The 16,133-nt window shown below is 33.2% G+C and overlaps 1 protein-coding gene across 4 annotated transcripts; it reads right to left on the minus strand.

Moving 5' to 3' along the window:
• Positions 1-5,219: 5,219 nt before the first annotated feature.
• Positions 5,220-13,933, minus strand: LOC111895932 (structural maintenance of chromosomes protein 3). Of its 4 annotated transcripts, none has more exons than XM_052764677.1 (19): positions 13,649-13,933; positions 10,134-10,200; positions 9,750-9,822; positions 9,541-9,571; positions 9,383-9,432; positions 9,229-9,285; positions 8,795-8,866; positions 8,597-8,666; positions 8,397-8,514; positions 8,237-8,325; positions 7,820-7,956; positions 7,524-7,734; positions 7,108-7,183; positions 6,795-7,035; positions 6,530-6,665; positions 6,205-6,351; positions 6,060-6,122; positions 5,771-5,933; positions 5,220-5,526 (listed from the first exon to the last, which is right to left on the minus strand). In XM_052764677.1, the coding sequence occupies exons 7-19, from the start codon at positions 8,812-8,814 to the stop codon at positions 5,420-5,422; spliced, it is 1,578 nt and encodes a 525-aa protein (XP_052620637.1). In that variant the 5' UTR covers positions 8,815-8,866; positions 9,229-9,285; positions 9,383-9,432; positions 9,541-9,571; positions 9,750-9,822; positions 10,134-10,200; positions 13,649-13,933; the 3' UTR covers positions 5,220-5,419. The 4 variants fall into 4 exon arrangements, with proteins under 4 accessions (XP_052620637.1, XP_042751753.1, XP_023747758.1 ...); XM_042895819.1 differs by having other exon boundaries at positions 10,134-13,492; XM_023891990.2 differs by having other exon boundaries at positions 10,134-10,167; positions 10,718-13,933.
• Positions 13,934-16,133: the final 2,200 nt, after the last annotated feature.

Raw genomic sequence — 16,133 nt, forward strand, 5'->3', positions numbered from 1 at the left:
CTTCCTTCACAAAGCCAAGAATCACTCACAAGAACAATTGGGGGTTAGGGTTTCGCTCAACAGCTCTCTGGAAGTGTTAAGGACAAGGGAGGCCGAGTTAGAGTGTTTAAATAGGGTGCAAACACACGGGTTAGGCTTTTACTCGACTAGCACGAACTCGCCGAGTCTGGGACCCGACTCGTCGAGTCCCTTATTTAAACCCCGAGCCAAAATCGCTCCTACTCGGCGAGTCGGGCCTCCAACTCGCTGATTCAAAAGCAAAATGAGAGAAATTACATAAATAGAATCGTACCAGGAATCTGGTGTTACAAGATCACTTCGGTCTTCAAATCCACGTAATATGAAAAATTCAAGTTCGAATTTCCATATAAATTTCTCCCCCTTTTTATAATCGAAACTTGATTATAAAACCTTCAAGGAAAGAGAACGTGTTCTATTTGGAATTTTTTGTGTCAAAACTCTCTCTTAACATGTGGTATAAACTTTGTGCTTCAATCCGGAAAATCCAAAAAATATTCAATTTTTAGCTTCGTTCACGGATCGTCTTTGAAAAAATTTCTCAAAAATAGGTAGAAATTTGAAATTTCAAAATTTCAATTTTTTTTAGACTGAGTCCATATATTCAAATTCACTGTTCGTCCCTCATTAATTGAATTGAGCCCATATTATTGATTCGCATGTTTGAGCCCAAATTGCTAATCATATTAACTTTTCATCTTTGAAATCGAAGCCCATTGTCTCGAGTCTGTTGATCATTCGTCAAGTTAAAGTCAAAATAGAACATATCAAACTCGATTTAGACGATATTCGTTGATTGAGTTGAAGACGAAATAATTTTTGGAATAGAAATCGATTTTCTGTTGTTGTATTCACATCGACCTGATGTTATTGTTCTTAACATCGATTCATGTTTGCCAATCGGTTCCTGGAGTCAAACTAATTTTGTTTGTTTTTGTTTACTCACATCGGAGTCGTTTGAAAATCGAGTCAAGATCTTAAACTGTTGAATCACTGAATCGAAAGTTTCAATTGATGTTTGTTCTTGAAGTCAAAATCTGTTTCGATTTTGACTTGTATGACTTAATGGAGTTTGAATCATGTGTTGGATAATAAACTGGAAGACTTGAATCGACTTTGTTCTGGATTCACGGTTGAAAAGTCGTTACCTGAAATTGACATCAGATAGGTCAAGAATTCGATTTGGATTTTCAATATTGGTTGATTATAGATGATGGTTCGATGGTGCTTCATCGATTACAGTTTATCAAGGTCAACCTAACGAAAGTCAAAATTGAGATTTTGATGAACTGATAAATATGTTGGAGTCTATCGATCGAAGCCTTTGGCGTGATGATCGATAATTTTGATTTGGGAAGGCTATATGTTTAAGAACGATTGTCGATTTTGGGTTGTTAACCAATCGAAGTCAAAATGAATGTTTACTGGGTCTTGGATTTCAACCGTAAACTGGGTATGATAACGAAGGCCGATTGATGAGTTTGGGTTGATAGATTCGAAGTTTTAATGATCGATTTGGGTTAAGATTCGAAGAATTGAATGTCGATCTGTTATATCAAGAAGTAAATGTTTCGAAGCCTTGGTTATATGATCGATTGGTTGGAGTTGGTTGTTTTGGTGTATAGGGCTTTACATGATTAAGGAACGAAGGGATAAAACGAGCAGTGAGTAGTTTTGTACGAAGACTCGATGTCTGGATTTTTGATCTTCATTAAAGTTGTTTGATGAATGGACGAAGCAATTGATCTGGGAATCAATTAATGAAAATTGGCAGTGAAGAATTCGTTAATATGGTGAAGATGAAGTTTCGTACGAAGGGGAGAGAGAAGGAAAAAGTTTGTATGTTTGGGTTGCCTGATTTCGTATGAATTGAGGAAGAAGAAAGAAATGTTTCAAAAATGGTCCTTGAAGTTTCGCATGTGACATCGCATGTTTGTCACATGACAATTTCGTATGATTGGCAAAATACTCTTCGTATGTTTGGAGAGCAAAAAGGGCAGAATTGTCGAAAATAGTCCCTGAGGTTTCGAAAATTTGGTGGTTCATATCAAAATTCGAAAACGGACTGATTTTGTTGAGAAATTGAAGAATATGCATTTCAGGCCCCTGCAGTTTGTACAAATTTACGCTTTATGCCCAGTTTCGCAAATGGGATAGCATTTCGCATATTTGGCTGTTTTTGGCGCAATGGGTTCCTACAAGTTTCAGAAAGTGACAATTTCTACCCGGATTTTGGAAAATCTTGCAACTTTCACTCAAAAAGTCAAAAATTTTCATAAATTAGAAATTTTTTGTGGCTTTTTCGTGATTGTTTTTCCGTGCAGTATTTTTGGTGATTCATTTTTGGTACACATCAAGGGAGAGTATTGTGAAATCTATTCCTCGGGCGCTTCTCACCCTTAATGGGTTTTATAATCATTTTTTGATTATAAAAAGGGGGAGAATGATGGGTATTCAAAGCTTCTCGGTTTTGTCGAATATTCATTTGCGAATTTGAAGACCGGTGTTACTTCGAGGGGGAGTTTGGTCTTGATCGCGCTAGCTCGTTGGAGACTGAAGCTGGGACATCCAATCCTAACTTTGAGGGGGAGAATGTTAGGGTGCAAAGTCACTCTTGGATGTAATGTTTTAGGCTTACCTTTTTGTATGTGTAAATGGGTTGAGTCTTTCCTATAATTAGGAAGTGAGTGACTCCCATTATGTAAGGGAATCATTTGGAGTGTTAGACTAGAGAGAGAATTTGTACAAGACCCATTTGTATATTCTTTCTAGATCTAATATGAGCTTACAAAGTTTTATTTACTTATTGTGTTCTTGATTTACATGATGATTCATTAGATCTTTTCTAATTCCGCACATGCCATCATAATCAACACCACTACAGTTTCAAGTTTTGGTTTCAAGTACATCAGATGACTGCGGGAAGACGAATGTGTGAACGTATAGCTCCTCACATTTTATGATTTTTATTTCTGGGATACTCTGACTTGAAAATATTTTGAAAACACTTTGTAATAAGTAATGGTTTTAACTGGTTGAAAAAGTTTTAAATTGGCTCAAATTTTATGGATGTTCCAATACTATCCATTGCTCTTTCAAATGCATGGTAACTTCACCAACTTGATGTGAAAATTGGGTTTTTACATGGGCGCCTACACGAAATTATGTACACACATCAATCCCCGGGGTTTCATGATCCCTCCTGTCCGAACCTTGTTTTCTTAATCAAGAAATCTTTATACAACCTGAAACAAGCACCCCGTAATGTCATTATGTTGGAGAAACATAAGGTTCAAAGTGTTAAAGTCTCCATCTAAGGGTTGTAGTCATATAGTGGAACTCTTGAGTTTCGTTTGAAGAATTTGGATTCTATTATGCCCAGTAATGTCAGGCATGGATGTTAAGAACCCGGTGGTGAAGTTATTGGATTGAGTGGATGTTAACACGTGGATGTTTAGACCGAAGTGTGGTAAAAATGGTCGCGATTTGTGATTGAGTGGGGAGAATTTGACCGTTTTGTGATTGGGTGGGGAGAAAATTAAAATTTTTATTTAAATTAATTGTTTTTAGAAAATAAAGTGTGGCACCACTTCTTAGGTGTGGCAAGGAAACCACACTTTTTGTGGTAAAAAAAATGATACGGTGTTTATGTGGCAATGAAAGGAGTGCGGTTTTGGTGGCACCACTCCCTCTAGCCTAATTAAGTTGCTAGTTTTATAACCATTAAATTAGTTGCTTATTAATCATTAGTATTAGTAATTAGATCCTAATTTCTAATCGTCTTATCTAAGTAGAAGTGAAGTATAAAAGATAAGTTTAAACACACCCCTATTCCCAATTTTATTGTTCATTTCAATTAATTTAATCTATTATTAGTCATACCTGTTCACCCAGAGTCCAACACCCTTATTTATAAGAACTATATTATACTCAATCATGTTTATTATATGTGTGTATTGATAAAGTCTTGATACGTTAAGGATCTATAAATTTAAAACGTAATATTTTTAGTATAAAAAACACATATCAATATTTTATATAAGAGCATCTCCAATCCACCCTTAAACTCTATTTCTTCCTCCATTCTTCTCCAACTCTACCCCATTTCCACCTTCATTTTTGGAGATATGAGTAGTATTCCCCCATATATGGGGGAACACTATTCATATCTCCAAAAATGGAGGTGAAGTTTGGTTGCTAATTTTAGTCTCTCTCATTTTTATTTTATACATTTCTAATTTATTTATCTACTAATTATAATTTAAATACAATATTTAATATTTATAATATCATGTTATATACTAATTTATATTAATTAATCATAAATATAGAGTTTAATAAGTAGAGGGGTGTATTTGACAATATATATAAGTTATAAAAATAGAATATTCTAGGAATATACTTTTGGGGGTAAAAAATGAGGTAGAAAATGGAATGGGGTTGGAGATGAAACACTATTTACTCTATTTTTTACTCCATTTATGGGAGAAAAAATGGAGATGAGTTGGAGATGGTCTAAGCTTTATAACTCTATACCTTTTGGATAAAGAAGAACATTTCATCCTACTTTTAGTAATGTGCAATCAACATATAACAACTACTAAAACATTCATGACAGTCATTTGACAGTCAATGGAATCGTCTCTTCAGCAAAATAATAGACCGTAAGTTGCTTATATCAAAAGTAAAAGTTAAAATAGATTTTGACTTGGTAAAATATATCATATGATGTTTCAAACAAGTTTGGGGAAAAGATGAAAAAGGTGAATAAATTTTTTCCTTTCTTTTTCTGTTACTTAAAAACAGTTTAGAGCTTAAAAAGGTGCCAAAAAAGAAAGTTATCTGTATTTCTTTTCATCTTAGATGCTAAAGGTCCCAACACAAAATAGAGTTTTTACCGACAGGGAGTTCGAGTTATGACATTCAATTCAATTTGAACATAAAATGACAACTAACATTTCCCAAAAAGTCATTCAAATATGCATCAATATTTTATTGAGCCGAGAAATGTTAGGGTGCAAAGCATGACAAGGTAGAGATACACCACGAGCACAAACAAAATTCTACAGCATGATTACAATACCAATTAGCCCAAATTAACGACAAACCTTTACCATGACCAGTAAAAAAAATCAAAACAGTTACACTACATCAACAAGAATGTGCATCTATATACGTCAAATCAAGACGAACCACAAGGGTTAGGGATATAATATTGGCATTAAATACGAAACTTGTGATCACAAAAAAGTTTTTGTCATGGAAAACGAATTAAAAGACATGGGGACACGATAGAAATGTGTGTATCATATGTTACGCAAAAATATCAAATAAACAGTAAGGAAAATTAAATGTTGATAATGCGTCTCTAGTTGGAAACATGAACATGAACATGATGGCCTCAAACCGGCTCTCCATCCACCCAAGAAAATTTCTTGTCAGCATTTTTTTGCGCTTCAGGCCATGATACAATGAATTGGGTCTTTTCAATCAAAGAAGAAATGATATCTAGATATAAGATGTCAAGGATGCTGACAATATTAAAAAGAAAAAAAAAACTTTAGTATGCAGACGGGACAGTTTTAGTTGTGTTTGGACTAGGACTGGAACTGATGGCACGAGGGATAAAAATTGCAACCGGTCTCTCGTCTGTGCAAAAGACATAAATGCCCCTAGCCATCGACATCCTCATCTTGGAAAGTCCTCCAGTGAAAAGATATAAACAAAAATAAAATTAAGATAAAAAGGATTCCTGTGACTGCATGTCGGTAGTTGGTATCCTCTAGTTTAGCAATGATCCCATTGAACAGGTAAAAGGGAGGAGGATCACATTCAAGTATCGCAAGTATGAGAGCCACTCCAGCTACGGTTTTCTCAACTGTGGACTGTGTCTCCCCTTGTCCAGGGAAGGAAACCTGCAATATTAATAATCACCATGTGCACATACAAACTCAATATACACACATGATGTACATAAACATATGTATATAATTAATAAGACATGTTTGTTTATTTCCTATTATGAAAAAGGAGCTTTATACCTCCATTTTCACACCTATGAAATTTGTGGGACCCCCCTCTGTATTATCAGCAGGACCTCGGTCCTGTTTTTATAAGAAAAAAGAAGTAAGAAGATAAAATTGCCACAAGTCTAAAATTTAGTATAAGAAACAGTCAAAAACCAACCTCCTCCCTTATCATTGTCAACTTCCCAGAACAACCTGGGACAAGTTTAGAAATCACATCTCCAAAACAATTATTCACAGTTGTGGAGATCTTTTGCATACAAACATCCTTCTCTTTGTCCACTTCTGATATCATAGCTCTGGTTTCCTGGTACACAAGATATCAAAGTTATTAAAGAAGTGAAGGCACACTTGGGGAATTGGAAGGGAAAATAAGTGTGGGAAAACGTGTAAAAAAAAAGTTATTAAGTTGTTCTTTCTATATTAAGTCTAAACAAACACCCAATAGAAATATATAGTCTATTGGGTTAACCGAGGTCACTTACAGTAGCATAGTGTTCGAGATCCTCTATTTGTTTCTTAGAGTCTGCAATTAATTTTTCTGGTGAATTGGATATTTTTCGTCTCTTCTTGGAATTGATAAGCCGACCCTTTAATTCCTCTTCTTCCTTTCCAGTGTACCTGTATTTTGACTATGTTATTGTTAACAAGAGAAGCATATATTTGAAGAATACAAAAAAAACCACCACTAAAATAAATGAAGCATACATTAGAAGAAATTTGGTTACGTTAAATAAGATCTACGATTACCTTTCCAAATCAATTGATTTACGCAACTCTGCAATTTCTTTCTTGTACGTTTCTAAATATCCAACCAATTTATCTCTTTCTCTTTCAAGTAGTTGTACAATTCTATTGTTGATGTCTTTGAGGCATTCTCCCTTTTCAGAGCATAAATTTCCGTTTTCTCTGATGATTTTCGCAAATTTTAGCTTTAATTTGTTTTCATCGTAATATCCACCCCTCATAATTCCTTTGCTAAATTGAAAGCCTATTACGGATGAAGACTAAACTTAATAACAACAAAGTTAAGGAGGAAAAAAAAAGATGGATAAAGCAGTACCTTTGGGTGTAACATAGTCATAACCATGCGTCGTAATTTCACGTAGATTTTCTAAATACATGGTATTACCAAATATCTGAGAGAAGAACAATAATTCAAACTTCAAAAAAAAAAAAAATCCCAGTGACATTGATATAGTTCTCTCTCCCAAGAAAATAGTTCTAACAAAATCAATAGCTGCTCAACTCCTCCTCCTCCTTACCTCTTATTTATACTAAACTAACAAGTAAAATGACTAAAAGGCCCCTAGCCCAAGCCTTGACCTGTTTACCTTATTTATTCGACCAGTTGACTTTCCCTTTATTTTCATATCTAACTCATAATTCCTTTGCTAAATTGATAGCCAATAACGGATGAAGACTAAACTTAGTAACAACAAAGTTAAGGAGGAAAAAAAACATTGGGAAATTGCTAACCAGAGAAAGTGCCTTCTTGTGAAGGGGGGAACATTTTAGAAGTTTTAAAAGGGGAGTCATGTGCGATGCTTGAAGTTCACTATCATCAACATTACAAGTTGTGCGAGCCTGATCCAACGGCCTTAATGTGACTCTTCCAGCTTGGGCTTCATTCATACGTTTGCCTATCGTCTTCGCAGTCTCAGTATTGTCCACTACCACATGGAATAAGCTGCAGAAGAAAGTTCAAAGGAAGGAAACCAAATTCAAATTTCTTAAAAACAAAAAAAGCTTTCAAAGACTTTGTACAAACAAACCTTTTCCCTGCAACTATTTCAACAGCAGTAAAATATTTTTCTTCGCAGTCAATCAACTTGTAGATAGGACCAATAAGCCCACTGATGTTGGACTCTTTGCATACTCTTTCAACACCCTCCACTCCTTCCCGTGTTCCCTGTTGCATTGTATCATATTCGTATCACCACAACAATAAACTAATCAAACCCCTTAAGTTGCAAGATCTATGGGGCTCTCAAGGATTTTGCTTTTCCATAAGATGTGCACATATGCATGTCTACACATTCATATACATACATGTGTATAGAAGATTAGAAGCACACACACACATACTAACATACCTTAGCTAGCATCATGACATGATTATACAAATGTGTAGCATGCTATGCATGCAACACAGATGTGAATGCTTATACCCCGTGAAATATCTTATTTACCTCAATTTGGTTGAAGGTGATTTGCATAAGGTTTTCCTTGTGGCTTTCAAACTCTTGGACATTTCCACGCAGCATGTTTATCGTTGTACCTGATTTAACAAAACATTTAAGAAAACCATCTGGTCCAATGCAACAAACAGCCAACTTTAGAATGACTTGCCTATATTTGCCATTTTGTTGCGGATTTCAGCATGGTGCTCTTCATAGATTTGGGCCCCAATAATTTTTTTTAGTAGATTAAGTCTTTCTACATCGTCCATATCAATCAACGATGCTATCTACAAACGATTGCATGGTTAATATTAATTAAGAACACTTTGACACTACACACATCAAAATCAAAAAGAAAATATAGACTACCGGGTTCGGCAGCATAAAGCAATATAAACTGAGTCTAGCAGCTCCCAGTAGATTCATTAATTCATTTTCCCTGCATGGTTGCATTACCTTGTTTGTTAATTGTTATAACACTTGACAAGATAAACCAGAGAATTCAATAAGGGCAACATGAAGGGTATAAGGAAACAAATAATCCGAATGGTTTGTAGTGGTACTCACATTATACGTACGCTTCTCATCCAGATAATATTTATTGCATGTTCTACGCAAAATTACCTCCTCTTTATCAACCTTCAAGTGGTAGAAAAGACTAAAGAGTTTCAGCAACCAAAAAATGCAACATAGAAACTACACGAATTCTATAAACTTCTAATTTTATAATAACAATAGTTATCCACAAACATATGACTGTTTATCCTTAACAAACTTGATTCAATTTTGGCATTGTTTTATTGAGTTTATTTCTGGTATTTATGAACTTTATGTAAGATGATGCTCCTTTGTTTGTTTCTTCCTCCTTTCATTTACTCTAATATGTATGCAATATCGACTCCGTGAGCAACTTCATTGCTACACTATGGGTAATTATAATTAAAAATACACACACACACACAAAATGTAAAATGCATACAAAGAGAGATGATGGAGATTACCGGAATGATATGATCGGAGTTATCAAATACAATCTCAACAGTTCCTTCCTGAGCAGTCTTCACATAAAAAAGTGGCAGTTAATAATAATATATCACCAACCAGAAAATATGACTACTTGATAGGCGATAAAGACATAATTACTAAACAACATACATTGACGTCAGTGTTCTGTGTCTTGTTGTCGCTTAATACAAAGCATATTGCTGTGGAAGTAAAATAAGTAGGTTGAGATCACAGAAAAATCTAAAAGAGAGATAACAGATTATTATTATTCTTAAAAAATTATTATTAGCATGTTGAGCTAGACATACCGACGGGATAAAAGTGACTCCATATCAGCATCTGTAGAGAATACAGTAGAACCATTTTTTAATTGAAGAAATAGGCAGGAAAAATATTGGGTGTAAATCTTTAATAGTTCTTCCTCATAACAAGTAATGATATATTACACATCTTTATTATATAAGAATATAGCTAAGAATAAATACACTAGTAAAAAAAGCAGAAAGAATATCAATACCGATGTAGTTAGCTTTTCGGCTAAGGTCTCGAAAAACAACACCTTTATGGTTCGCAAAACCTTGAATGGAGATCTGAAGTATAATCCCACATGCAGATGTTAATACTTATTATAAATTTGGCTAAGCTTTTGAAAGGGCAAAAGTCCTTTTTAAAAAAGTTGTGAAAAGTCAGGTTTCTATGACTTTTCCAAAAAGTTCATTTTTCTTATATAAAAAAGTAGCTTTTATAAGATTACCAAACATCTTTTGCCTTTTTATCTTTTCCTAAAAGTCAAAAGATGTTTTAAAAGATTAAACAAACACCCCCTTAATTAATAGATTGGAATGAATTCACGAGTAGAAGATACAAGGAATTAAGAGGTAAAAGGAACTAAAAATTGTACCTGCTTTATGTACATTCTGATTAACCTAGCTTGTCTGCACCTCCGGATTATCAACATAGAAGAACAGCTTTTCTCAAAAATTAGCAACGATATATATATAACTGAGTGAGACTCAAAAATAAGCAGATGAACAACTCATTCTACGAACATACTATACAAGTAAGGCTAAAAGGCATCATGAAATTCAGCAACTGATTCAAAAAAATTAAATAAAAAAGGTCCATAGTTTTAATGAAGCCTACTCAAGAAACTCTGCAACTTAATTGGTACATATATATTATCTAAATCATCTTCCTTCCGACAGCAGAGACTTAGTAATTTACCAAAAAATTGTCTAAAAAACCACCATAACTGTAAGAAGATGTAATCAGAATTGCATAAACATCCTCATCGATCAGACCTTCAACACAAACTCACAAACGGCTGCATTGCATAAGAAGACACATATTTGCATTTAATTTAGCAATGCGGCTGAAAGAAGCTAAACTGTTATTAGGTTTGTGATAAATATTTAACCATTTAGCAATGACGACCACAAACAACCTGGGTTAAACATATAACACTCTGAAATCGACTTCAAATACCTAATCAAAGATGCGTTTTTGCCCTAGGGTACAGGGCGTCGCTCTCTCTGTTTGAGTAATTTCCCTCCCTCTTTAGAAATGGTGTATCCTTTTATCACACAGCAAGATTATCTTTCCTGTAATTCTGAGATATTAGTCGGTTAAGATATTGTGCATATCCTATATAGAAATAGTTTGACACGTGTACTTCTCCTACTATAATAAAGTATATTCTTTTTGCCAAGTCTTTTTTTCCCGCCAAAAAATTTTACAGAGTAAAATACCGTATGCCCAGTGCCCTTCTGGCCTTTTATATTCATTTACGACTCAAGTGTTTTCCTCCTCATTTTGATATTTTAATCGATTACAAAATCAGGAATTTATATTCTAAATCTTCAATCAGCCTCAAATCTCGGTTCCTTGATTCACTCTAATTTGGATTTCAAAATCCCACAGATATATAAGAACTTGAACTGATTTGGCAGGTATGTATTTCTGCTACTATAACGCATCAATCAAATCTTCTCCAATTCAAATTAACTTCATAATCAGTAATGGTTTTGAAATTGATTCCTTTAAATTTCTCTATTTATTTATCACTCACTTCCCATTCTCACCCTTGTGCGACTCCAAAAACAAGGCTACAAACGCGGAATGTTTTTGTTCATTTTTTTTTCCATATCTAGTGTTTACAGTTTTTGCATTTGTGTTATCATTTCTATGCTTGTGTTAATGCCTTATGTTTGCTTTGTTAGCCATTAGTGGGAACCAAATATGCTGCACTCTAGGTGTTTGATAAAATGTCCATGATAAAATATGTTGTTAGCGCCACTAAGTCAGGATGTTTTAACAGAAATTCCCTTTGCTAGTTAGAACGATTGATTTTCATTTCATAATTTCCTTCAACTTATTTTCCCATATGGTATTACTTACATTGTTTGTGTGTGTTTCCAGTAGTGATGTAAGTTAGGAAGACACATTCTAATACATGTACTTCCAATATATGTGATGAAGTGGGAATGAGGGGCTGCTCATTTTTTACTTAGTGAGCTTAATATGTTAGTTTCTCTTTTACATGAAATAACCTTATAACAAACGATAATGGAAGTAGGATGCTATAGCATAAATAAAATGAAAGTATGTTACTATTCCTTGCATTTAACCTTAAAAAATATTGTGATTTACCTGAAGTAACTGCTTTCGATGCAAAACATATGTAATGTAATATTAAATTAAAGTCAACATGGTATAAAATGCAACACTAAAATTGTTTAAAACCTATGACAATACCAACTGTGTTGCATCTGTACAAGTTCAGTCGTCTAAAGGGATTATTAATGAAATTTAAAGATACTAAAAGGAGTTAACTACAAGGGGTTATATGCACATTCTCGAAAGAAGGAAAAACATCATAAATGGTTCCTATGGTTACCCAAAATCTGAAGTTTAGTCCCCGTGGTTTAAAAACCTTATAGATGGTCCCTTTGTTTTCAAAACTTTTGACGATTGGTCCTTATTACTAACTCCGTTAACTTTTGTCCGTTAATTGAGGGCATTTTCGTCATTTCACACCACAGGGACCATTTATGATCTTTTTACTTATTTAAAAAAATAAAAATAAAATAATATACAAATGGGTCTCTCTCTCTCCCCCCATGACCATCATCAACCTCCCAAGATCCACACAACCATCGCCACCTTCTACCATCATGAATCACCTTATTCCTCCATTCACCATCACCGAACACCGTTCCCAGCTCCACAATCTCCATTCCAGCCACCGCGTCACCAAGACTCACCTTCACCATTTCACCACCATGACCACCAAAACCACCACCCTTATTTCCTCAAAACTTCCAGCCACCTTACCCTACAGTCCTACTCCATAAACCTATAGCAATTAACCTTCAAACGAACCTTCACAGCTTTTTAATTCCATTCTCCATTCACTTACCTTCATCAACTTCTTCTATCCTCTTCATCCCCCTACACCACCCACACAAACATCACTACCCAATGTCACCTTCAATCACCAAAGACCTCCCATATTCCTCCATTATCATCATCCCTAATAGCTGCAAATGTAAAAAATAAGAGATAAAAGAGAGGCTAGTCTATTCAGAAAGGAGAAAAAGGAGAACTGTAATCAAGATTAGAAGGAGAGGCTAGTCTAGTTTGATACTATTTTTAGTTCCTTGGCTGTCTCTCTCTGGTATGTTTAATGGAATCAACCACCGCCAGTCGTCCTTCTCCGATTATCCGTCTCACCGTTAATGTGAAACCTCATCGATCTAACCCTTGTTGGTGTTTCAAGGTCTGGTTTTGTCGATCTAACCCTTATCGGACTTGCCGATGAACAGATTTGAAAGGGGTTGACGATTGGAAGTCAACTGAATGGAAAAGGTTTGACGACTCCGATTTGCCGGAGAGGGAGAAATCAACATCGATCTAGAAGTTGTTGAGCCCAGCAGTTGTTGAGCACGGTGGGTTGGGTACGGTGGGGCGTTTGATTTACCACGATGGGTGCAGTCGGTAGCCGATGAATCATGGCACCATGAAAGCTTCAATTTTTTGTACATTGTGTGAGAGAGGGAAGAAAGGCGATGATCGGAGAAGAGACCTAGTTGTCACTTGAGAAGGGAGAGAGAGTGTAACGTAAAGAAAGACCAATTAGATTTTCATCAGAGTACAACCAAAAAAACAAAAACTTTGTAACGTAAAGAACATAGCAGGCCTGGATGCGAAAGATTGCGTCTAATACCTTAACCATCGCGTTAATGGGTTCCACCGGAAACCCTAAACACCAACAAATTCAAATAAAAAATAATAAATTTGAAGCAATGAATCAATACATATGTACCAGCATACAAAGAGCGATACAGGGGTGTGTAATCGATTGGAAGAAAAAAGGAGTTGTGATTGGGGTGGTGTCGATCGGAATTAAGAACCTACCACCGATTTCAAGAGGATAGGAAGAACCATGCCGTCGATTGGAGAAGAGGGGAGAAAAAAATCTGGGAACGTGCACACAGATCCCAGTTCAAGAAGTTGTGATTGAAGAGGGGAGAACCAAGAGAAATTGAAACCGAGAGAAGAACAAAATGTTATATCTTTTCAAATTAGTAATCCCTATATATCGATTGCCCATCTTTGCCCGATGCTTCTCGCCGATCTTTTCCCGATCTGTTAGTCAGGTGATGAACACGGGGAAATAAAGCCCTTCTTTTTGTTTCAGTTCATTCTTTTTTTTTTTTTTGCTATAGTTATTACTAGATTATAACGCGGGAAACGCATAAAAAAACATTTAATCGTTTATAGATATTGTATAATGATTATAAAAAAATATATGGTTATTGGTATTATTGAAATGTGTAGAAAATACATTGAAAACGATAAATATATATAATCATTGAAAGATCTCTTTGTAAACATCATTTTTTGTTTTATTAGTTGAACGACTTTCCTCGTCTCATATAGTTATGATATTTATATATTTATAAGCATTTTAATTAGACATTCTTTGCATAATAATGTTACTTAATTTAAACATATATTGACAACCAATATACTGTTTTTTCTATTGCATTAAATATTAACAACTATTTCATTTATTCAAATAAAGTTATGTAATATAATTTATAAAATGTTAAATGTTATATATATATATATATATATATATATATATATATATATATATATATATATATATATATATATATATACACTTAATTTTAGTATATCATCAATGGAGATTCTTTTCTAAATCATGATTGGTTTATTTTAAATTGATTATAAATATAAATGCTAGCTTTTATATTTGTTCTTATTTATTTAGTGTTCGCAAGTACTTTGCATTAGTTTTGGCGCAACTTTGAATAATTTTAGTATATCATCAATGTAATTTGATATATCTGTCAATTATATGAAATATCAAATAATGACATTTCATTACTATTGTGATAATTTAGTTTATATATTGTATTTTCACTAATCTTAACGGTCTTATTTTTTCTAATAACCGTAACGCTTTTACTAAATATACTTTTTACAAATCTCCTAATATCTTATAATTTTTATCTTACTTTATAATTTTTCATAACTATGTTATTTTCAAGATTGACTGCTTTAATAGTGTTTTTTTTTCAGTCTATTCAATGTTATATTTCATTGTACAACATCATCGTTTGTATGTATTCTGAAATTTCACTTTAAAAATGCTTAATGTTTACACCTTGATATTAGTTTTTTTTTAATAAACTCATGTAATAATTATGGAATATATATATATATATATATATATATATATATATATATATATATATATATATATATATATATATATATATATATATATCATTTTAATTAACATTCACTTCCTTTATTATATCAAATTCCTCATTAAACGGATATACTTTTGGAAAATAATAATTATAATAGGGCAACATTATCTAAGACGTAAATGTTTGATATGCTTTTGGAGAAAAAAAAATCAGGATCATTAAAAAAATTTATATAAAGAAAATACAAATTTAAATTTGTTGAAATTATGGATGAAATTACTGGCGAAAATTTATTTTGGAGGGAGTTGTATTTTGTAAGGTATAATAATATTACAAAATTTGAAATATCTATATTTGTTGTGTAAATTAATAAATTTTATTGTTACTATACGAAGATAAAAAAAAAGTAGGTTGATATGATATACAAAAACATAATAATTTCAATGATATTTTAAAATCATGCCAATTTTTAACCGGATTCTTATGACATAAAAATTAAAAAAAAAAAAAAAGCATAATCATCTCTAATATATAAAAGTAACATTTTCGTAATTAATGTCAGTTCCCAAGATAGTTAATTTTTGTTTTGTTAAAGGTACCTAATATCTTTTCATGTTTACTTGAAAAGTTTCAGAAAAGTAGCTAACTGATTTCATGTAATTTGTGGCAAAGAATATCGAAATATATGAATACATACATTTGATATAGGAAAAAAAAATAATCGAAAAAAATATAAAAAGCGAAAGAAGGTACCGACCTTCTAGCGCACAAGAGCGAATGTTTATAGCAAAGAATGATGATGAAAGTTATAAGCAATATTAACGATGTTGTAGAAGAAGGTTTGAAGAAAATAAACGATTGAAAATAAATGTGAGTCGCGGATTCAATGATGAATTGTATATGTATGTGATAATTTGAATATGATTTTTCGGTATTAATGATTTCCTAATAAAAAAGATTTTATATTAATGGTTTACTAATATAAACGGATTTATATTAATGGTTGATATTAAGGCCTTGATTGAAATGATTTGTTATTAATATGTTTTTAAAATTGACCATATTAAAATCTTCGTAACTGAAAATTCAAGATGTAAAATATGGAAAGCTTTTATTGGAATTAAATACATTCCATTTCAACAAATGTAAGTTATTGA

The sequence above is a fragment of the Lactuca sativa genome, chromosome 6 (genome assembly GCF_002870075.4).
Source record: "Lactuca sativa cultivar Salinas chromosome 6, Lsat_Salinas_v11, whole genome shotgun sequence".
In the NCBI taxonomy this organism is placed as follows: domain Eukaryota; kingdom Viridiplantae; phylum Streptophyta; class Magnoliopsida; order Asterales; family Asteraceae; genus Lactuca; species Lactuca sativa.

Coding starts and splice junctions, on each gene's coding strand:
- LOC111895932 (XM_052764677.1), bottom strand. CDS start 8,814: ATGAGAAGCGTACGTATAAT. Junction 7,735..7,819: donor GAAATAGTTGCAGGGAAAAG/GTTTGTTTGTAC, acceptor TTTCTTCTGCAG/CTTATTCCATGTGGTAGTGG. Junction 5,527..5,770: donor CTACCGACATGCAGTCACAG/GAATCCTTTTTA, acceptor TCTTATATCTAG/ATATCATTTCTTCTTTGATT.